General features: G+C 37.5%; 1 protein-coding gene across 2 annotated transcripts; it reads right to left on the bottom strand.

Moving 5' to 3' along the window:
- Positions 1 to 885: 885 nt before the first annotated feature.
- On the bottom strand, positions 886 to 20133 carry LOC132824850 (sodium-coupled neutral amino acid symporter 2-like). 2 transcript variants are annotated; one of them, XM_060839635.1, is made up of 16 exons: positions 19859 to 20133; positions 18734 to 18995; positions 18380 to 18461; positions 18143 to 18258; positions 15484 to 15557; positions 15291 to 15383; positions 15037 to 15118; positions 11948 to 12030; positions 11212 to 11270; positions 9389 to 9589; positions 8234 to 8313; positions 7527 to 7627; positions 6806 to 6930; positions 4760 to 4904; positions 4549 to 4646; positions 886 to 3824 (listed from the first exon to the last, which is right to left on the bottom strand). In XM_060839635.1, the coding sequence occupies exons 2-16, from the start codon at positions 18850 to 18852 to the stop codon at positions 3723 to 3725; spliced, it is 1560 nt and encodes a 519-aa protein (XP_060695618.1). In that variant the 5' UTR covers positions 18853 to 18995; positions 19859 to 20133; the 3' UTR covers positions 886 to 3722. The 2 variants fall into 2 exon arrangements, with proteins under 2 accessions (XP_060695618.1, XP_060695617.1); XM_060839634.1 differs by having other exon boundaries at positions 18374 to 18461.
- Between the last annotated feature and the right edge of the window lie 4846 nt (positions 20134 to 24979).

The raw sequence follows: 24979 nt of genomic DNA on the forward strand, positions 1-24979 counted from the left end.
CAGATGGATAGAGTGGTCAAGAAGGCATATAGTATGCTTGCCTTCATTGGACGAGGTATTGAGTGTAACAGCTGACAAGTCATGTTAAAATTGTACATGACATGTATAATACTGTGTACTGTGTAATTCTGGTCGCCACATTGCCAAAAGGATGTGGATACTTTGGAGAGAGTGCAGAGAAGGTTTATGAGGATGTTGATTGGTATGGAAGGTGCTAGCTATGAAGAGAAGTTGAGGAGGTTAGGTTTATTTTCATTAGAAAAAAGGAGATTGAGGGGGTACCCGATTGAGGTTTATAAAATCTTGAAGGGTATAGACAGAGCGGATAGAGGCAAGCTTTTTCCCAGGGCAAAGGATTCAATAACGAGAGGTCACAGTTTCAAGGTGAGAGGTGGAAAGTTTAAGGGGGATACACACGGCAAGTACTTCACACAGAGGGTGGTGGGCGTTTGGAACGCATTGCCAGCAGAGGTGGTAGAGGCAGGCACAGTAGATTCATTAAGATGTGTCTGGACGCATGCATAGGTAGGTGGGGAGCAGAGGGATACAGACGCTTAAGAATTGACCGACAGTACATTTGGATCGGCTCAGGCTTGGAGGGCCGAAGGGCCTGTTAATTTTCTTTGTTCTTAACCTCAGTCAGTACAGGCGCTGTTAATCTGCGCTGTTGGTGTCATTCCATATTGCAGATCTGTTGTCCAGCCAACTGAGCTAATGGTCAAATGATGGAGGTAAATTATTTGCACTACCGTCATGTCTGACATGATTTGTTTATTAGAATGGCTTTTGGATAGTTGAAAGAACTGCATTTGAGAAACTGCATTTGATGTGGAGGTGCTGGTGTTGGTCAGGGGTGGACAAAGTCAGAAGTCACATGACACCAGGTTATAGTTCAACAGATTTATTTGAAATCACAGGCTTTCGGAGCGCTACTCCTTCATCAGATGAGGCTTCTTCATCAGATGCATATGTGAGTCACAGATTACTGTAGTCTACAGCTCTTACACCCTCCGAAACAAGCTACATTATAAAAATAGGATAACATGAGGTAATTCCCATAAAATATGCTTAAGTGACAAATGGAGGTGACTAAACTCCAGAATGCAGCTATGACAGACTGAAATTGTGACAATCTCAAAAGGCATAGATGAAATTACTGTTTCAGAGTATCACTTTATTTACAATATGTACAGTACAATCAGTGTTTCATTGAAACAAGAATGTAGCATTGGCAATAATGGACTCTCTTTGTTAACAACTAAAGTCCCTCCATCCACATTGTCAGCCTTTCACAGTTAACGGCATAGAAATGTACATACAGGGTGACTTTTACATAATGTCAGGGAAAGCTTTAATTAGTGACTGAAAAAGCAACATACATGAAGGCATACTACCCACATTAACTAAAAGAATAGGCTAAAAGCAGCAGACATGCTTTATAAGCTTTCTGCACTGCATGCTTGCACTGATAGAAATAGTTAAGGTGAATTATACAAGCAATATCAATGCACAAGCTTTTTTAGCTGAAGTTCTAGCATTTATCTTTCAAACATGAACTTCAGTGGTACGTCACAGTTCATCCTTATGCATTTTGTAACATTTTCCCCAAAGATATTAAAAATCATCTTATCAATTGGCCAGTGTTTCACTTTTTTTTAAAGAAAGAGCATGTTTTACGTTGTCTAACAACAAACCCTTCAAATATTATTGATTTCCATTCAGTCCAATTTACTCAAGTCTTTTCCATCAGACATGGTTTCAAGATTGAACAACTAAGGTTCTGTTTGACAGAAGTGGCCAGTAACTCAGAACTTGCAACTGTTCAGTCACTTATTACAGTTACACTGTGGTGGTTCATTCACCATTTTGGCATGATCACGCTGTTTTAGCACTTAACATTGTGTTAAGACAAGCTTACATTGAGCAAAGCACTGAAACAGAGCTCCTTCCACCAGTAGTCAGCTGAAGTTCTTCAAATAGCCTTTGTTGGAGCTTTTGCTGACTTTAATAAAGAGTCCATTAACTGCACACATAAGGACTTCATGGAACCATAACACCTCTTAAATATTGACAATATATGTACACATTATCCAAGATTATATACATTTATATTTACATGGTCATAAATATGTTAAATTATACTGATTTCCTCCAGGTCTATAAATATTCCATGACAAATAGCAAATTAAAAAAAAACACATCATAGCCAGTTGACTGTCATAGGAAGCACAAAGTGTAAGTTTTCTTTCAAGTAACCAGGGTGACAGCAGGATAACACTACAACACTGGGAGGCAGAAAATCAGTAAAGTTTGATAGGCAAATACTGAAATACAATATTACTTTTAATGTATTTTGTATTTTCTTTTAGGTCCCTCTTTCTAACTTCTACTGTTGCCATTTTTCACTACTTTGTTGTCATTTATTAATGATAGTGACAGATGGCTGAGGAATGTGTGAAAGGGACAGAGAGTGAATAGTTTAATGTTATGTTTTCAGCTTCAGTTGTTGATAAAGGTACCATATTGTTCATTACAATAACACAATTTTAGTTCCCAACAATTGTTGTTTGGTTTCAGACATGTGATATAGAAGGGACAATGTAGTGGTGTTTTGTCTGCTCATGCATTGTCACGAGTGCACTTTGTGAAGCATTCAATATAGGTACTACAGAGTGTACTGCTGATGTTTATTAGCAGAATACAAAATGGCACACCACAGACTCTTCTCCCACCTAATTCACATGTCCAGCAACTGCTGACAGCAAGCTGGAAAGTTAGATAGGACAGATTAATCTTTACAAAATTGAATACCTGGCAGATCTGAATAAGTGCTGCAACCGTAGTGAACATATAGTATGAAATATATTTCAAAAATTCAATATCTATTTCACTTTGTTAATTTGGATTCTAGACACTAATTTTCTCATACTTACACACATGGTAGCACTGTAACAAACAGCATTGTTAAAGAAGAGAATCCAGCTTCACAGAAATACTCTGAACATGCTAAATGTTTTGACAAGGCATGGTAACATGCTTAATTCTATACATTGTTTCCTTAAGTTCCAATTGTCTGTGCCTTGCCAATTAAGGGAAGTTTGAGCACTTCATTCAGATAAGCTGGGCTGTTTCAGAGTAAGACTTTTCCATTGTGTCTTACCTGAATTTGTCAGTGTTATTTTTATAAATAGTACATTTTGAACTGAAGTAAACACAACTCTCAACTAAAGATTCAGATTAATGTCTTAAAATTGAACTAGTCAAGTCTCTATCCACAAACAGCCTTTTTTTAAAAAAGGTCAAAAATATTATTATATGTTTACGTGCTACCTTTTTTTAACCTACCAATATACAGTGAACTATTCAGGCACACCTACAGGAATTTAGATACTGTATCTACAAATAAAAGGGTCCGTAACATTTTGTTCTGCTAAGCACATGGCCTTATAAATACATATTGTACACCAATTATTCCATTCTCTAGGAATGGTATTATTACTGCTGGGGTCCCACATTACTCAATAATGACTATAATATAAATAATCTACTCTTTGGAAAAGAATTCCTATCTTCCAGGAAGACAGCGAACATGAAGTCTGCCTTCCTGATCACTTGGAATTTTTGAAGGGGTAAAATAAATATTGTGATGGTACTTTCGGAGAAGAATTTGTAAATGCCTTTCTTTCCTTTCAGTTGAGTACGTGGTCTATTTCTGTCGCAGCTTAGTGCCCATCACTGGACGGTGCATGGTGGGCCCAGTCAAGAATGATGAGGGTCATGCTTCCAATCATTACAAATATGCCACTGATGAGGAAAATTAATGCCTAGAAAAGAAAAGAACTATTTAATCCAGTATTTGCTTTCATGTATTCTATGCAGTTAAAATAAAGGTGTCAAGAAGTTATCACTGGACACGATTTTAACTTAGTCAATACACATCTGCTGGTACAAAGTTAAGGTTAAATCCATTAATTCTTTTATGCGGTTAACACTTTTTTTAAAAAAGTGTGCTGTACTATTGCTCCTGCAGTCTTTAAAAATGGTTTCACATTACAATGATAAAACATGTCTGGTGAAAATAAATTTGACAGGGCCACCAAACAATCATAGACTGGCCTCTCAGCATCCACCTCACAACATTTTCCTTTACATTTTGAGGTAATGTTATGTTATCCAAAAAGTTGAGGGAAATAAGAGCAACTATGATATCCTACTGAAGACATGTCACCTGCCGCTAAAGTGTAATGATGAAAAAAAACAGTAGAAGTCCCACACAGAAAATGCAGGAAAAACTCAGCAGATCTGACCTCATTTGTTTAGAGAAAATAGTTATCGTTGCGAGATCTTTAGAATACTGGACTCAAAACATTAACTCTGCTTTTCTCTCCACAGATGCTGCCAGATCTACCAAGTTTCTCCAACACACTGTTCTTATTTCAGATTTCCAAAATCCACACTTTTTTTTAATAGGGAATCTACTTATCTTAGATATTTGCGCTCATCAAACACATTTATTCAATGCACTTTAAGAGTCACATTGGTACGTACCCCAATCTTCTGCACGGACTTCATAGGCTCTTTCTTTACAAGTTTGAGGTAAAATGCAGAAGGCAGTATAAAGATTAACATCGCAGCAGCAGAGGAACCTAGAACAAATAGAGAACAGATGTAGAGTGAATGAACCAAGCTTGTTCAATTGAACAGTTAGTGCAAGTGAATAGTAGTAAAAGACATATTTTGTTTCATTTATGTTGCTTACCTATGAATCCAAAGATATCTCGAATGGTGGGAACAAAGATCACCAGGCAATTAATGGAACCCAAAATTACAACAGTGATTATACTGTGACGTATCCAACTAAATTCTTTGCTTGAGAATAGCAGCTGCTGAACAGAGGTACGAATCTGTGGGAAAAGGTTATCATTATTTTCAACATTCTTACATCCCACAAAATGTTTACCAAAACATCGAAAAGTGAAAACACTAGATTTTATGGCAGTCAACAAATGACAAGCAAATAAGGTCAAAACAAGCTTTGAAAACCTGTGCTACACTATTGCTGCAAATTTATTAGTTTTCAACCCGGACATAAACAGATTGCATGAGGAAGTGGGCAGTGCAGTGGGATTGAACGCAGATGGATTCAAGTCAGTCATACATTTAAGTTACTGTTTTAATATGATTAAGAAAACTAGTTTGGGAATATTGAAAGTGCAGGTGTTGACTTCACAACACAAACTCTGATATAAATGTGTAGCTTCATTCAATCTGCAAATAACTGGTACCAAATCCACAGTGATGCAGTGAACTGGCTAACCGGTCAAAGTCAGAGAGTGGTGGTAGATGGTAAATATTCAGCCTGGAGCCCAGTTACAAGTGGAGTTCCACAGGGATCAGTTCTGGGCCCTCTGCTGTTTGTAATTTTTATTAATGACTTGGAAGAGGGAGTCGAAGGGTGGGTCAGTAAATTTGCAGACGATACAAAGATTGATGGAGTTGTGGACAGTGAGGAGGGCTGTTGTCGGCTGCAAAGGGACTTAGATATGATGCAGAGCTGGGCTGAGGAGTGGCAGAAAACTCAACCTTGACTCAACCCTGTCAAGTGTGAGGTTGTCCATTTTGGAAGGACAAATAAGAATGCAGAATACAGGGTTAACGGTAGATTCTTAGTAAGATGGAGGAGCAGAGGGATCTTGGGGTCTATGTTCATAGCTCTTTGGAAGTTGCCACTCAGGTGGATAGAGCTTGTAAGAAGGCCTATGATGTATTAGCGTTCATTAGCAGAGGGATTGAATTCAAGAGTCGTGAGGTGATGTTGCAGCTGTACAGGACCTTGGTAAGGCCAAATTTGGAGTACTGTGTGCAGTTCTGGTCGCCTCATTTTAGGAAAGATGTGGAAGCTTTGGAAAGGGTGCAGAGGAGATTTACCAGGATGTTGCCTGGAATAGAGAATAGGTCATACGAGGATAGGTTGAGAGTGCTAGGCCTTTTCTCATTGGAATGGCGAAGGATGAGGGGTGACTTGATAGAGGTTTATAAGATGATCAGGGGAATAGATAGAGTAGACAGTCAGAGACTTTTCCCCCAGGTACAACAGAGAGTTACAAGGGAACATAAATTTAAGGTGAAGGGTGGAAGGTATAGGGGGGATGTCAGGGGTAGGTTCTTTACCCAGAGAGTGGTGGGGGCATGGAATGCACTGCCTGTGGGAATGGCAGTCAGAATCATTGGTGACCTTTAAGCGGCAATTGGATAGATGCTTAAGCTAGGATAGATGTTCGGCACAACATCGTGGGCCGAAGGGCCTGTTTTGTGCTGTATTGTTCTATGTTCTATAAGTGTTTCTGTCCTCAGGTTGTGTTTGGGAGATACAAATAGGGCAAGATAACTCAAAATATGACAACTTTTAGTCAATTTGTGGGGTAATGTTTCACCAAAATAAAACACAAGTTTAATAGAACAAGCTTCCATTCCGAAGCAGAATGTAGTACCCCATGGAACTTTGTTATATCAATGGGATCTTACATGAATGAAGCAGGAGGAAAATCGAACAGTTTGTGATGACGTTAGTCAAACACATGCTGACGTCAATTACATCAGTTATGAGAACTGTATATTTGAACTACGTCTTACTCTATTTGAATTGCAGTCTTATCTGGTTAAGGCACTAGAAAAGCATAAGCAAGGTGATTTTTAAAACAGGAGTCAATAGCAGCATTACTCTGAGGGCAGACATAATTGAAAGCACTAGACTATACATTAGACTATACTCAAGAGAAGATTTATTTTCACTGAATGTACTTACTGGAAATAGAACAACTGGTACTGTCAGAATGACAGCGATGAGTACAGCCAGCCGAACAATAAGGAGGACAACATCAAATCGGTACACTTTTGAATATGTATGAAGCAATTCTGGCTCAACATTTTCTGCAAAAACAGAAACAGATTATGAGTTTTCATTTTGTCTGATTTACCTTGCTTTGCTAAGTGTATGTCTCCTGTAATTAGTAGCAATAATTTCACAAATGACATCAAAAACTGGACTCTAATTCTTTGACTCTAACCTGTGAAATCATGATTTATTTGGCCATTCATAAGAAATAGCCAATTAATTATTGCCATATGAACAATTACAGTCAAGATTGAGGTCAGAGAACTATATAGAATAATTCATGGCACTCAAGCTTGAACTGTCAGCAATTTTTTTATGATTTACTTTACCGATTCCATGGTTCACTAACATTATCAGGGTCATCACTTTGGATTAAAGACTTCCTAAAAATGTGTTTAATGCAGTAAAAAATATCTCATACTATTAGTAAAACAGGTAACCACTCAAAATGCATCAACAGTTACTGAAGGATCCTACATAGAAATGTAGTTAATTTTAGCCTAAGCAAAACTTATGTATATAATTTTAATGGCATAAATTATTAGCAAGCATTTCCTGAAGTTCTGAAATAAGAATATTATTGAATTTTGTATGTCACAGGAAAGGGTAAAGAATATTCAATAGAACTTACCATTGAAGGTCAGATAACCAAAGAGAGCAGCCACCAGATACATAATAAATATAAACAGAAATGAAACATTGGAAACCCTCTGCATTTTCTTGCGGGACCGGCTAGAAGAGAAAAATAATTTGATTTGATTTATTAACTTGCCAGAACGGTGTATTAATCCTTAAGACAGTACAAATTTACTTTCAGAAAACTGCATTTGAAGGATTCACTTACACTATTTTTAAAAGCTTATAAGTAAATTGTCATGCACTTCAAACTATTACTTCAGAATGTGACACTGAATATTTTATTTTGGAAATCATCAAGTATTATATTTTTGGCAAATGCTCATGCTGAGGATGTGAAGAACAGAAAGATATTTCACGTTGGGAATCCAGTGTTAGAATCATACTTTGCAATGTTCGGTGTACTATATGCCAAGTACAGCGAAATGTTTTTTCTAATCTGCCCCTTGATGTGTTTCAATATCAACCACTGAAGAGTCACTGTGGTGAATTTTCAATTCAATATATACACCAGACTTTCTTTCAGTGAGCATGCATTTCTCCAAACCTGTGGGAAAATTTAATCTGTAAATCTATGCAGCCCAGGAATTGGATCAGACTGCTGGACCCCCGATTTATTTAATGCAAGGCACTTCGACTGAACCCAGAGAGGTGACTATAATCCTAAACTGAACATAAGTTCAAAAGAAGAACAATCCTTACTCTTTCAGTTCTTCATAAATGGGAAGAACAGCAGGATGGCAGACAAATGCAAATGTCAGAATTGGTACAGCATAGACAGTCTGAAAGATAAAGGAGAACCATTGGATCAGTCACACATCAACAAGTCTAGAAAATACTCAATGCAATTTTAAGGAATAGATTTCAGGGCTGCTTTGCTGTATTTATTGACAATAAAATAACTGCATTCTAAAATTTTATACACAAAAACAGGAACTGCTGGAATTGCTCAGCAGGTCTGGCAGCATCTGTTGACAGAACTCAGAGTTACCATTTCAAGTCCAGTGACCCTTCCTCAGAACTGATAGTAGCTGGGGACAAGTTGTTTTCTTATGCAGAAGACAGGGTGGGGGAAGGGGGAAAGGACTAAGCGATAAGTGGAGATAGAACCCAAACAGAGAGAAAGGATAGTCGGACAGACAAAGCAGTAGATAATGGTCAGCCATGGAGAAGGAACAGCTATGGGGACTATTAGTGGCTAACAATGGGTGGTGCATAATACAGCCTTCCCCCCCAGCCCACCCCCTATTTATCTCTCAGCCCCCTTACACCCCACCACATGCCTGACGAAGGGTTTATGCCCAAAACATTGACTCTCCTGGTCCTCAGATGCTGTCTGACCTGCTGTGCTTTCCCAGCGCCACACTTTTCGACAGTTGTGTGTCCATGTGATAATAAGGCCTGGTGTGTGGAGACTGGGGTGAGGATATGGGAGAAACTGCCTCAAGCCCTAAAGTTGTTGAACTCGATGTTGAGTGCAGAAGACTATAGAGTTCCCAAGTGGAAAATGAGGTGCTGTTCTTCCAGCTTGTGCTGAGCTGACCTGCACTGGGACACTGCAGCAAGATGTTGGCCAGGAAATATTGTGGCGTCTTGAAGTGGCACACAACTGGAAGCTCAGGGTCTTATGCAAAAAAGGTTAAAATGTTAACTTTGATTTCTCTCCACAGATACTGCCAGACCTGCTAACTTTTTCTCGCAATTTCTGTTTCGGTTTTTGATATTCAGTATCCACAGTTCTTTTAATAAAATTTTACGTTACATACAAATATCTTGAGTTATAAATTGGTATTCTCCAACATTACGACCCACAAAGTCAATGTGAAATGACACCTTTTAAAATTTACTCCTATATACCTGTGAATTGAAGATAAAATACTTTGGCTTGCAGGTGTCCTCGTCTGTTGCATTGTACGTTAAAGCAGTGTCAGATCCACTTGTAACTGTTTTATATGCAGCTGTTGCTGTCATCATTAAGGTGGCATTCAAGGTTGCATTTTCGAGACCTTGCTCCAGATCAGGCAATGGACAAGGGATATGAGCACTTTTATAAATAACCTGTGAGTTTTTGTAAAGTGAGATTTGTGGTTAAAATATAAAAATAAGTGGCTACACTACAGAAAGTGATCAAGAGAAAACACATTTATTGCTGAAACACATTTCTTTCCTTAAAAGCGGTTTTAATTCCTCTGCCTTGCTAGGTTCAGTGAGTGCACACCTAACATAATGTGATGCCAATCAGGAAGGTTTTGAGTTCAATGCATGCTCTGCATTTAAATGAATTTCAGAAAAAAAAAAGCAAGAAGCCATCATTTCTGATCTCAACAACTTTTCGTGGGGAAGGTCAAAACATCAGCCACATTTCCTGCACCTGAATGCAGTCAGATATCCCAGCACAAAAAGTATGCATATTTTATGGGAAATGAAATGTAAATCAGACTCTCGTGATCCAGGTACTTTGATGAAGAGTAACCATTTGCCAAAGACACTGGATAGGAACACCCACATGGCCCGATGCTAATGTTTCAGGCTAGAACTAAGGTTTGAAGTCAAATTGAATACATTAATATCTGAAGTCCATAATAGTTCTGAGAAAGTAGACAGAATAGATTGTTCAACATCTCCAACTGGTCCCCCTTTTATTAATGGCTGAGCTTCCCCATGTATAAAAACACTACACCTGAAAGACTTTAGAGAAATTTTACAAAGATGTTGCTAGGGTTGGGGTGTTTGAGCTACAGCGAGAGGATAGGCTTACTTTCCCTGGAGCATCAGAGGCTGAGGGGTGACCTTATAGAGGTTTATAAAATCATGAGGGCCATGGATAGGATAAATAGACAAAGTCTCTTCCCTGGGGAGGGGGAGTCCAGAACTAGAGGGCATAGGTTGAGGGTGAGAAGGGAAAGTTTAAAGGGGGCCTGAGGGGCAACATTTTCATGCAGAGGGTAATGTGTGTATGAATGAGCTGCCAGAGGAAGTGGTGGAGGCTGGCACAATTACAACATTTAAAAGACATCTGGACGGGTATATGAATAGGAAGGATTAGAGGGATATGGGCCAAATGCTGGCAAATGGGAACAGATTAGGTTAGGATCTCTGGTAGGCATAGATGAGTTGGACCGAGGGGTTTGTTTCCATGTTGTGCATCTATATGATTCTAATAATGAGGCTTTTGGAACATGAGATACTTAGTTCAATATTTGTCTCTGCTGTATGCAGGTGAGGAAACCCCAGGAATGCCACATTTGGATGACGGGATTTGGTTTTGATTCTCCCAGCACAGAATTAGTCCTTGTGGCAGGTGGGACTAGATTGGGTTGGGATATCTAGTCGGCATGGACGGGTTGGACCGAAGGGTCTGTTTCCATGCTGTACATCTCTGTGACTCAATGGTCATTGCTGACTTGGAAATAACAGTCAGCCTGAACATGACAAAGGAGCCAGCCAGGATCCTTTTAAAACAGTTAGCATTTTCGGAGAAATAGAGAGGAATCAGAGTGACATGGAGAAATTAGGAACTAAAATCCTATTATTTCTACTACTCTGCAAAAGTAAATGCTATCCAACTTGGTAATGGTTGAAAAATGAATCAAAATCCCTGCAAAACTGACCCTTGCATTCAACATTTTGATCAGTTTATGTTGTCTTTTCTAACAATATTAAGCTAATCTCATACTTACAACTATTAGGAAGAACAACATGCAAAGAAGAGACAATCCACTGGTATAGCCCAGGTACCCTGCAAAATAAGATGACAGATTTCTATGATTCAAAATCAATAATACATTTATGAACAGAAAAACAAAAAAAGAAGTCTAGAAGCCTGTTCTCAGTTACTCTTTAATGAATGATTTAATAATTTTACACAGTAAATGTAGCAAAATTCTGAATTACTACTTATACAATTTTGCAAGAAAATTACAAATACATTTTTGAATTTTTTTTTCCCAGTAAAGTTGCAATTCCCTAGTGATGAACAGATGAAAGTACGTCAGAAGAAACTGACTGGTTTAAATATCACTGCCGGACTTAGAACGTACAATTATATTCATGTAATATTTGGTATGAACCCAGCAACTGCCTTTTGTCGAGTTCATAATAGAACATGTGGCAGGATAGGGCTAGGGCCAGATCAATATGATGTGAATTCTGTCATTTGCTTTGTTGATGATGAGTGTTCAGTACCAGTTCTAATAATGTTACTGACTATTTTATGCACATCACAGCAGACAGAATTAAATGAAAACATATGAACTATAGTATCCCAAACTAAAACTTAATGTTAAGGTAGTGACTTTGGAAATTCCTAAATAATTCATAAAAATCAGACGGCCAAATGTAGATAGGGAAATGTTTATCATAAATCAAGGCTTTTCTGCTGTTATATTAAATAAATTTCCAGTGCAAACTACTTACCTAAGTTCTTGAGAAGAGACAAAGGAAGAATTATGATGAAAGACACCAAGAGGACCAAGTAGTCACCATTCAGATACCAATGTCTGAAAAAGAAAACAAGCAAATTGCTATAAATACTATCATGAATGCAATCACAATTATTTTAATATTGTACATCCTTCTTAAAAGCACATCATGCATGATTTCAATAAATCCAGAATTTTAAAAAAATTGAATGAAAGTCACTTATGTAATTTAAAATTCAATGTTATTGCTATGCAGCTTTGATTAGTCTTCTCTTTCCTTCAAGGGAAAGCATCGCAAGATACTGAAGTGGAACTGGTTAGAGCTGGTTAGAGCTAGTTACAGCTTATACAAAAACAAAAACATGAAAAAAAGAACCAGATAGTACCAGTTCAAAACATTCATTTGCTACATGCCACCTGAGGCCAAATGGAACTGAAAACAGTTTGTAACCATTCCCAATCCAGCTGAGAGACACTACTCCATATTTATTTTAAATTAGAAGAGAAAAACCTGAAGTTTACAAATCTTACTTGCCTTGATAGTGGTGCATTAAATTGTGATTTAAATGTATTTAATAATTTGTGCAAAAGTGATCAGAAGTTTGTGATATTTGCTTAAAAATAAAACATTTGAATCGACAAAAGTTGTTTTCTACTCTTTGCATGACACCTCATGGATTTAGGGTGCTGCGGCTCTCCTGGGCTAGGACATTAATTATTTCACAGATTAAACTGTCCCACTTTTCATTTTTCCGCCAATCACTTTTCAGCTGATATGGTGCCTTATCATTGTTTAAGGAGCTGTCTTTCACAAAGGAAGGGAAAGCTGTAATTACACATGGCACTGCCACGTTATTATTCCTAATACCACTCTTATAGCTTGACATAAACAGAATGACAACTGACGGTTTGATCTTTAGTATGTACTAGGGTGCCATGGATTATGCACCGATTTATTTAACCTGTGACTCGATACATATTCATATGAACATGCTTGTGCAGGATTTACGTCAACTGATTTGTCACAGTGGCATGATACATCAAATGACTCAAAAGTGAATTAAATATTTATTTGAAGTATTCATTTCAGTAAAAGCCGGTGCTGTGAAATGAAATTATGAAATTAATTTCTGTTACACGGTAAATAAAGTTCAAAAGTAAAACTAAAACATTGCTATTCCACCCTTTACTGTCAAAAGGCACTCATGTTTTAAGAAAGCATTTATGCCATTTAGCCTGTAGCTAAACATAAGTCAAATTTCTAATGTTGTATTATTGCTTCTAAAGTAATTAGATGATACCAAATAAAAGTGTTGGAAATTTCAGAAAGGCAACTCTATAATGGGATTTCCTAATCATTGATTTACTTTTCCATTACATTGTCACGCATTCCATTAATCATTAGCAAGTTCTAAATTATTGTATGTTTGAAGTATGATTTACGTTTTACATTTCCATTGCAAAATCACTTCTATTTGGCAAAACAATGGACAACTGTTTCAGATACTGGTTTACTAACTGCACCAGCTATTCATTTACATCTGCAATTGCTCATTGATGCTTATTTTGCATCCATATTTGAAATTGATTTTGGCATAACCCCCCTCTCTATGGGATCTATTTGATTATATGTGGAGATAAAGAATTGCGTATCTTCTTAAACAGGTCAAAATATTGTTACTGAGGCCTGCATAGATTGAAACAGATGGTGCCATTGGTATATTTACATCAACATCAAAACATGTCACGTGAGTGAAATAAAGAGAGGATGAGATTTAAGAGACTAGAGAAAATTGTGAAACAAAAATATATTTTTTAAACATTTGCAGCAATCATTAAAATCGGAGGGGGATGAGATTCCATACTTGCTTAATTTCCCAATGGTGAGAATTTGTTTGTTTGTATTTATGACTTATCACACTGTTAAAAATACTTACAATGAAATGGATAACCCTAACTTTTTCTGGCAAGTTTAGTGAGCATATATTATGTAGTGCAACACTTGCATGCCATTTTGTGTAATCCATCATCAGTGTCTGGGTAAGATACTGTCACAACAAAGCTTCAGGAGGAGCAGAGCAACTTCAGATTTTCATATCTAATTCGGTCATTGGACATTATCAAATTTGCACTTCAATAATGTTGATTGCTGCTAGCCATATCTTTACTTTTATCTGCAGAATCCAAGCGATCAATCTGTTTGGTAGTCCAAATTAAAACTTGCTGTTTTCTGGGGTGGAATTTGCAATGCCAGGGGCAATTTTGAAAGCACCTTATTTGCGCGCCACTCCTAAAATATAAACTTGTCTGTTCTCTGCGCAGAAGCTGCCTAACTTTGAGCATATTAATGATCCTCTGTTTGTGTTTTCGGTTTCTAGCATCCACAGTTTTTTTTTTATTTTCTTTATGGCTCACTTAGATTTGATCATAAATATAGAGATAATAGTCATAACTGCAACAATAAAGAAATCTGCACATGTGTGGCCTTGGTCAAAATACATGGCTGTGACTTGCTGACCTTAAACTTCACTGGAAAAATAGGATTACCAATTGTACAAAACTGCTTCTTTCTTACATTCTGCAGTATGGTCAAAATATGTTAATAGCCTGTGATGTCCCACATTCCATGTATCAAAGGTACATGTCATGTTTATTTGTGTATCAGCTGACTGATGCAGTTTTGGTTAGAAATAAATAATATTTCAATATATGTTTACTTAGTGTTTAATTGAAGAATAATAAGGAACTCAACTGTTCTCATACGTCTGTATTACAGATATTTAAAAATCTTAAGTATAAAAAATGCACCAAGATACTTGTATTGGGTCAAATGAAGCATTGGATTTACCCAAGGAACTGGTACAAAACAATTTTCTGAGTTAAATTTTGAAGAAGTCAACTTGGTATTCAAATCCAAGCCTAGGCGATGTTTTTTCTCATTATTAGATATAAACTTTTAACTATCATGATAATTATGAGTAGTGTTAAGGGAATTATTGAAAATAGTTATTTCTTGAAAAGTGCTGAATTATATAGAAAATGCCAAAGTGTGCCTAACATTATTAAGCAACTCATTCAACATACCCAGTTTTTTCCTCAAGTCCCAGGAAAGCTTGAATGACTATTGGTAGCTCGTATTTCACTATGTAGAGGTAGCTTGATGTAGCTGTAGTCAGAAAATGAACAGGGAGAAAAGAAGCAAAATAAAAATTATAAACTCTCTACGCTGTGATATTTAATCTAAAAGTCCTCATGTTGGATTAAGTACACGTTAGTGAGGAAGTTGTCCTTTTTAAATGAAAAAAAAGTGCTAATTGAGTGAGGCACTAGAATTTTACCTCCAAAGTTCTGCATTGTGATTGAAATAGATGCTGCCAATTTCCCAGGTAACCCAAATGCTCTGAGTCCCAGCTGTTCATAGACCAGTGAACCTAAACAAAATCAAATATTTAACAAAATGAGGTTAAGGAGAATGTTGATTAAAAACGTGTTGATTAGATTACTCATTTAAGCAAAGAGCTTATCCATTACCTCCTTCTTTTGCAGTCTTCAATAAAAGATGTATAGAATATAATGAAAATACTGCTACAGCACTCAGAAGGATCCTGGAAAAGAAAGAAAGACATTTTGTAATTAACATGTTATAATATTATTTAAATAAGATGCACTGAAACAACATGGTATGAAACCTCCTTAAATCATAGTTAGAATTTACTTTACATTAAAATCAAAAGATTTGGCTGCTGCAGTCACAAATAATATTTCTAATTTTAATGCAATAAACTGATTGCAATCAATCTATCATCATGGAGCTTGAATAGTAAATAAGTTAGCAGATTTGAAAACTGTTTGGCACTCACAATATTAAGTTAAAACAATAAAACTTAAATTTATTCAATTGTAGTGATCAAGAATAGCTTACAAAGCTGGATTTACCACATTTTTACCATCATAACCAACAGATTTCACCATAAAGCTGATTATCAGTTTCAGGGTGTTTCACATGCCAGGGATACTTCTTCATAATCACTTCCCTGTATGTGGCAACGTTAAACAGATGCTGCTCTAATCCATTGAAGATTAAGTTCTCAGAATAGCAAATAACATTTATTAATTGATGTTACACTTAAACTACAATTAGCTACTTTAGGAATAAAGTGCAATCCATTGCCTTTGTGGCCTATGTCATGTGTTTCCCCCCCCTCCCAGTGGTACGTGTTATATAACAAAATTAAACTCAATCCATTGTTCAAACTTTTAGAAGATTTTACCAAATCCTATGATCATTATAGTAATTATTCATTGTATTATTGCATCACTATAAGTGGTACCACCCTTCGACTCCATTTTAAAGATACATTAACCCTGCTTTGTTGCTTTGTATTTCAAAATAAACATGTTGTTATCAGGACTGCATTGAGTAGCAGTCATCCTAAAAAAGGCAATTGGCTTTCAAAAGAAAAATCCAAAATTTCAAAATATTACTATACACATCTAAGTAAACCTAGTAAGGCATTTTCTCAGTATTTTTCCACCACAGTTCAGGAACAGAACCTTCATTTGCTGAATTCAGACTACCATTTAAATGTCAGTCCATTGAATCTTGGCACACTAGCATAGCACTAACATCAAAGAAAATCGATGTTTCGGGCAAAAGTGTCGATTTTCCTGCTCCTTGGATGCTGCCTGAGCTGCTGTGCTTTTCCAGCACCACTCTAATCTAGACTCTGATTTTCAGCATCTGCAGTCCTCACTTTTGCCTAGCACTAGCATTAACCATGTCTGAATTTTAACAGCTTACAATTCAACACGGATGTGCTTCACAATTAAGAAAATGTCGATATTTTTACTGATGAATTGCTCTGTTGATAATGTTTTGGACATTGTATTAACATGAGTAATCTTACTGAGTGAAAGATCTGAGAGGTGGCCGCAGAATTATCTGTAGCTTAAAAGCCCTGTTATACACACCATTCATAAAAAGAAACACACCTTTATTTAGACTAGTCACTCCAAGCAAATGGTTATAAAAGTTAATACATAAAGGGCATTCTAAACAAATGTAATTTATATCAGTAGAGAGACATCAAATAAGTCATTGCTTTGCTACACTACACAGTCTGTACTTTTTCACATGTTGCATTTTGACCATCTATAGTCACGTAATAAAATTCAATTTCACAATGTAATCCAACAAATGACCATTTACACACCACAACACTTTCCACAAGTCTGACCTTCTTAATCAGGCTTAAGAATCTAATTCCATGCATCCATTCAACTGATCCCAACCAATTACTGCTTTGTTTGTAAATACACCTACCCCACCTTCAAGAAAGCACGGTCAACCTGTCTTGTGCAATTACTCAAGATTATCTTTAATGACTCGTCGTTTAAAAATGCAAATCTTGATTTCCATTTATAAATGGTTAATCAGATTAGCCATGATCGTATTGAATGGCAGAACAGATACAAAGGGGCCGAATGGCCCACTCCTGTTCCTATTTCTTATGGTTTTACTATCTTGAACTAACTGAACAAGTGATCAATGCTGAATTGTCCCAGACTTCTAATGTCCACTCCTCCCGACATACACAGATGTATCTATCACTCATTGTTATGTTGGTTAGCTTACATGCTGAAATGTCATTTCAGGCTGATTTAAAATATTAAAATGCTCATATATACAGAATGACTAATGACAAAGTCAAGCAGAAAATCATGCCCGAACTTTCCCATATATTATAATCTGAAGTTTTAATGTTTAACTACACCTATAAATTGAATTGTTGGTTCACTGGTAATCATGTGAAAGATATTATCAGCATTTTTTTTATTTGTGTAAAACTACTAATTCTACACCAAAATATATCATACCTCACATTCCTTAGAAAGACAAATTCTGGATTGTTGCTGCTAGTGTTATTAATCTGCAATAAATTTTTAAAAGCTCTTACAAATGGCAAAGCTGGCTGTATAATGAAATCTCATGATTTTAAAGTATTGTGGCATTTAACATCCCACTTTAACCAATCACATGCCTGGGGAGGAGTCGAACAGTAGGTAAGGCTCACTGTAAAGCACCGCATTAGGTTCTGCTGCAGTCGTTGCTGCACTGCAGTGTCAGCAGGTTAAGAACTGCATCTTACAAAGCACGTGCTTTTTGTTTTGTCGTATTTCAAACACTTACACAAAAAGTGCAATTCCAGTGTTAGCCATGGCATATGCCAGGCCAAGAATGCCGCTACCCATGATCGCATTGCTGAGATTAAACGCAGAAATTCCAAATGATGTATTCCCAGCTCTCTGGAGAAATAAAAGAATAAGATAGTCACAGCTGCTCTGCAGCAGTATGTTTTCATATACATCAGAATCTCAACAACTGATTTTTAAGAGAGGATGATGAACAAAATATTCTTACACTTACATATTCTTCTTCAAATTTCTTCTTTCCATAGTACAAATTTGGCAGAAAATTTTGACTTTCTGCATCGATATCAACATACTGACTGCAAAAATAAAAGAAAATTGTGGTGTTATGCAGGAAAGATTCCCCAGTACTCTTCCACTAAATGTAAATCATTAATCTTTAATGCATCAACTCACGAGTTGAAAGATTTGAATTATTCATTAAGTCTTGTGATGGGCTCTCAATTTCAATGCAGTGAAGATAGCACAAAATAATTTGCGTTATAAATAATTTTCTACTAAGCACATTCTCCACAACGATATGTAATACAATCACATCTCTCATTATGACAGATCACCAGCCCTGCCTTACCTGCTGATAGGAACCTTTTTCATGGTAGTATTTCCTGGATAGTTGTACTCATTGCTGTTGGTGCTGCTGCTGTCATCATCAGGAGCAATGTTAAATTTGTTCATCTCTGTTATAGTCATGATGGGTTTTCTGAAGCACTTCTAAATGTTTATCTCTCTCTGTCCTCTCCCAGCTGCAGTTGTCACTGGCAATTTATATGCCACCTATCCCTTCTTCCCAGAGAAACGTTCCCTCTTCTGCTTGTGCTTTGTCCTTGTAGTCCCTAAGGAAATAGTGAAACATCAATAACCAAGTAACCAGCAGAATCTCCTCCCTAATTGTCTCTCCTCACGTGACTCACAACGGGCAGAGGCAAACCGAATGGAAAAATACTGAAGAATGACAACATGCTGGGTTTTGCGAGCAGTGTAACACAATGTAAACACAGCAGCAGTTAGGACTGGACATAAATTTATTCTCATTCAAACCGAGGATTAGCTTGTACATGCCATTATCATTTAGCCAGGCCTCATTCATCGGAGAAATACGAGTCACCAATGCCACCCCATTTCTGTCCTCCTGATATTTCAAATCTTCATTTGCAAGTACGTATCTCCCATTCTTTATCTTAGTTTTCTTTTGGTCGTGGCTCATCATTTATGGCTCTACAAACCCAACCCCACATCATAGCAGTATGCCAATTCACGGTCTCCTAATCCTAGCGGGAAGCTTTGGATGAGTGAGTCATGAAGACCCAACACAATACAGTTTCTCTTCTGATGGCTGATTAAAGCACCGAATGACTTAGGGAGACAAAGTCGAAAAATGGAGGAACCAGAATAAGATCAGATTCAGACACTGCATGGATAAAATGTAAATACCATTTGAAAATCAATTAAAAAGCAAAATAACAATCTGATCATTGATGTGGAGTTCAAAATGCCAGAAAATGAGAAGGCGGCATCATCCTATTGTTACATCATCCTATTCTTCTGACTGACTAATCGCACATGTATGTACATTCTGATTAATAAACGCAACGCTGTTACAAGTCCGCGCGTTAAGGGTAGCAATGTTTAGGAATGTATCAAATCATTAGCAGAATGATACATTTAGCACACCTACAATCGCTCAAACATATCTTACCTCCCAAACCACGACTTTCTCGATCAGGCTTTTTTCCCGGCTTCTTCCGTTACAGTCCAAACCTCGTCACCGAAGCTATTTTGGCTCCAAAAAATTACAACAATAAGAGTTCGACTTATTTCAAGGTCTGCGTTAATTCTGAGATAGCCAGATTTGTCCAGTTTAAATCTATGTATGTATTTAGATTGTATGTTTGAAAAAAACTTCAGGTAAAATCCCAATAAACGATGTTACTCCAGTGTCTCGTCTGCACTGAGAGAAAGCCTTGTCTCGCCGATATATGAAGCATTTGGAAAAATTGCATCAGATTGAGGGAGGAGCTACTTTCAATTCTTGAGAGCCTATCCCCAATTGTGAATGAAAGACGTATAATTTTAATGCTTGTAAACAAACCCTCGTCGTGAAACATTTACATCTGAATTCAGACAATTTATTAGTGAAATTATTTTAAGGTTTACAATTGATAAATATTTTCCAGTGACCTTTCTGCGTTCCCGTCTTTTTCCATAAAATGTAACTTATCTAAGCAGACATCCGAATCAAATCCCCTCCTTGAGCCCCAACCTCAAAGATATGATAATGGGAGTTATGTGGAGAAGTATGTCGAGTGGAGGTTGGATTGAAAAAAGAAGCTGAGCAAATGGTTTTCTCCGAGAGTGGGGGAAAAATCACATTAACGTGAACAGAGCGACTGAGGATCACAAACCTCCCTTTAAGTAAAGGCACTTGTAATGTTCTCAAAATGAATACAAGCCTTTAAAAAAAAACCGGCCGCAAAATGCAAGTAGCAAAATAAACAAGATGTTGAATTTAAAATTTATGATCAATGTAACCGTCATATATGTATATCGGTCCAGTCCGTGAGATAGTATCCACCAGTCTCACAATACAGTCATGATTCTTTGTCATGGGTTGGAAAAATAATAATTGTAATAATTTCTGGAACCCCAGTTACTCTTCTCCATAAAGTCTATAGCGAACACTTTAACCTCGCCATTACTCATGAACAACCGATGCTAAGTATTTGTGCATCACTATGACTCACTCTTGCAGCCCCTCCTTAGATTACTCCTCCCGCGTTCCCAGGAGTGAGTATCTGGAATAGTGGAGGGGAATATTCTCCGTACGGCGAAGGTGGGGGGGTTGGTGCACGGTGTAGTGCCCGATCGAGCGGGCGCTGATCAAGTACAAAATATTGGGAGCGATTAACATGATCGAAGTCCTTTCGACAAATTAAAAATAAATTAAACTGCAAATATTTAAACGATTGCTTGGACTTGGTGTGTTTCCTAGTGTTCACAGCCACTTTATAAAGCGATGCATTGAAAAGTACAGTTACAAGTAGTATTTTACAGTAAATGGCGCTTTTTGTTAGAATATTGTAACTGACAGAAGCAGCAGGAATTGCATCAGCAAGAAAGGAGCGGTCTCACCGAGAACCTTCACTATTGGCTACAGTGAGAGTAAGTTCACTGGGTAAATTACATTCATATTCGATAAAACTCTGGGTGGAGCTGTGTTTTTTTTCGTTGGGAGTGACAGCCTGTAATGAATTATATATTTTTATATTCTACAGTGGGGTCCTTTCAATTGTTGGACGATCCTGGTGCCTCGAATATATGTTGCAATAGGAGTTAATGACTTTAGTTGGAACTGTCAGGACAAACTCCAAAAAACTGACTGATCCAGTGACTATGTATGTATATAGAGGCATTTTTATGAATAAAGTATATTTTTAAAATATATATTTTATTTATTTCCTGGATGTGGGTGTTGCTGGGCATTTATTGCCATGAAGGGAGTTAAGAGTCAACCACATTGCTGCAGGTTAAATATCTTTTACAGCAATTTCTGATTTTGTTGTAATCAATCTGGGGTCACATGTAGGCCAGACCAGGTAAAGTTGAAAATGTGTTGCTGGTTAAAGCACAGCAGGTCAGGCAGCATCCAAGGAATAGGAAATTCGAAATTTCGGGCATAAGCCCTTCATCAGGAAGGGCTGATGAAGGGCTTATGCCCGAAACGTCGAATTTCCTATTCCTTGGATGCTGCCTGACCTGCTGTGCTTTAACCAGCAACACATTTTCAACTGTGATCTCCAGCATCTGCAGACCTCATTTTTTACCCCCAGACCAGGTAAAGATCACGGATTTCCTTCCCTAGAGGGGCTAACCCTCGGGGTGGCACTCAGTAATTAGCACCGCTACTTCACAGCGCCAGAGACCTGGGTTCAATTCCAGCCTTGGGAGTTTGCACATTCTCCCTGTGTCTGCTTGAGTTTCCCCCAGTGCTCCAGGTTCCAAAGATGTGCAAGTTGGGTGGACTAGCCATGGGAAATTTGGGGTTACAGGGATAGAGTAGGGGGCGGGCTCTGGGTGGGACGCTGGTCAGAGGGTTGGTGCAATCTCAATGGGCTGAATGGCCTGCTTCTGCACTGTCGGGATTCTATGATCTTGAAGGACACGAGTGAATCAGATGGGCTTTACCCTGACAATTGGCAGCAGACCCCCATTGTGGAATAAAAGAACATATATTTCAAGTAGGCCATCACTCCCAATGGGAAAATGCACAACTCCATCCAGAATGTTACTGAATTTAAAATTTAATTTACTCACCTGGGACATATTCACTCTCACTGTAACCAACACTTTCATGGTCAGAATTAGACATTTTTTCATTTTTTAAAAAATTGAATTCAAACTTCACACCTGCCTTGGTATGATTCATGTTCTGGTTCCCAGACATCAGCTGGAATCTTTAGATTAATAGTTCAAATGATAATATCAGCGGGCCATCACTCCCCCAGTTATACAGAATGAAAACAATGCATTTACTCTCAGTAACAGTACTGGTAAATCACATTGTAAAATTGCATATTGAGGGCATTAGTATTCAAGAGATTCCTTATACTTATGATGGTGTTCTGCATGGTTTTAAGTGCATATACTCTCTTGCAGGAGCAGAGTACTGAGTAAGATCATATTGAATGGCAGAGGAGGCTCAAAGGGCTGAATGGCCTACCACTGTCCTTATTTTGCAATGTTGCTTTCTTCAGCCACCATGCTTTATATCCATTGGTAATCATGGACTTCCATCAGCAAACCATAATGCCTTTTACAGCGCCTACTCATTTAAAAACACATTTAAAGGTACAGATACTGCTGACTAGGAAGATTTACAAGCTTTACAAGTGTGGAATGACTGAGGAACTGGTGGATGTGGGCATAATTATAACATTTAAAAGACATTTAGATAAGTACTTGAGTAGAAAAGGTTTGGAGGGATGTGGGCCAGGAGCAGGCAGAAGGCAGTAGTTTAATATGGGATTATGTTCAGCACAGACTGGTTGGACTGGAAGGTCTGTTTCCATGCCCTATGACTCTATAAATCAAATGACTGTTTGTGAATACACCTTCATTCCCAGTAAAAATACTGAAGTGGCACTTGAACCTGCAGCTTTGAGTTCAGAGTAGAGATCCTCCCACTTGTCAGGAAGGCTCTCTATTATAAACTAAGCTTGTCTAACCTTTCAGAGCAACAGATTGGTACTATATGTCGTTAGTAGGGTCATCACAGATGGTGGGACAAAGGCTGTTCCAACACATGGTCTCCAAACTCCCACCCTGCCCCCAACCAGAACAAACAGACTTTCTCCACCATCTCTGTAAACATATAATGCAAACAAATGAATGAATGAAACCTCTTTTTCATGCTCTTGAATGTTTTCTCCCAGGTAGTGTGCAATGGTGTCTAGGTGACTAAAGTTTTAATTCCAGGACAATTCAGGAGGATTAGCTAAAATCAACAAAGCAAATGGAAAATTGAGATATTTAAAAGAAAGTCTCTGCAAACTGTGGAAATCAAACAGAAACTTCAAAAAAAGTAGAAACATTCATTAGACAATTAACATTGAAAGAGCAACAAAACTTGTGAATGTTTAATTCCCTAGCCAAATGGAATGAAGACAAAGTCATTTACAGTGCTTCGTTGACTTTTTACTTTGAGAGTCCTCCCTCTTCAATTATTGAGATGAGAAGGAAGTGAATTGGACTTTGTGTGGATTAGTTACCTGCTAATGGAAAGGGCTTTAGTTAAAAGATGACCATAATGATTGTTTCTGATGGCGTAGGCTAGGAGGATGTCCAGACACCAAAGACACTGTGCAAACTTTCTTGAAAACCCTGGATAAGGAATGCTTTGAAATTCCATCATAAGAGAGAAATGAAAAATCATGGGAACTTTCGATAGTTTTTCTGTGTAACCATGGGGAACAAAGGAAAATCACTGGGAGAATGACGATTGTCAGGAAACATGATATATAAGACATTGTACAAGGCTGACCAGTGCTCAGTGCGCAGTCAGATAAGAAAAACATGATTCAGGATGTGGGCAGATTATTGACCTCTGACCATGGAAGTTGTCAGCTGTGAATTAATCTTTAAAATTCAAGAAGCACAAGAACTAGTTTATGATGTTCAAATTGTATAAAGTGATTAAAGGTTGTGTGTACCTCTACTGCATTACCATCAGTTAGCGATTAGTTGTCGCAATTTAAAGTTTCAGCATCATGACAAATCAGAAGAAGGCCATTCAGCCCATTCAGTCATACCTATCTATAGAGCAACCTAGTTAGGCCTGTTCTCCCACTTCATTCCCATAGCTTCTACTTCCACTTTATTTCCCTCAGTTGCCCATCTAATTTCATTTTGAAATCATTTATTCCCTTCTCTTCCACCAGCTTAATAGGCTTGAGTTTTAGATTAATACCATCCAATGTCGATTTCACCTTTACTACCCTAATTCGTACTCAAAACCTGGAGGTAGTTCAAAGAAGATCCCTTAAACCAGATGCTTCACCTTTGGTGAAGAAGAGCAGACTGAAGGTACTTGTACCTAAGATGGTGCCTTGTGTAGTGACATTATACATTTTCACTGGATCATGTACTTTAGTACACGTGGCAATAAAATCAAAATCAAATCAAGAAATCAAAATCAAAGATTTGTGAACTTTTCAGCTTTCAAAGGAGCAAATGAAAGGTGACCTCATAGAGCTCTACAAGATACATGGAAAGATAGAAGGTGTACATCTGCATGAAAGTGGTAGGTTTGAAAAGTTTTTTG

Source organism: Hemiscyllium ocellatum, chromosome 19 (assembly GCF_020745735.1).
Source record: "Hemiscyllium ocellatum isolate sHemOce1 chromosome 19, sHemOce1.pat.X.cur, whole genome shotgun sequence".
NCBI classification, from domain to species: domain Eukaryota; kingdom Metazoa; phylum Chordata; class Chondrichthyes; order Orectolobiformes; family Hemiscylliidae; genus Hemiscyllium; species Hemiscyllium ocellatum.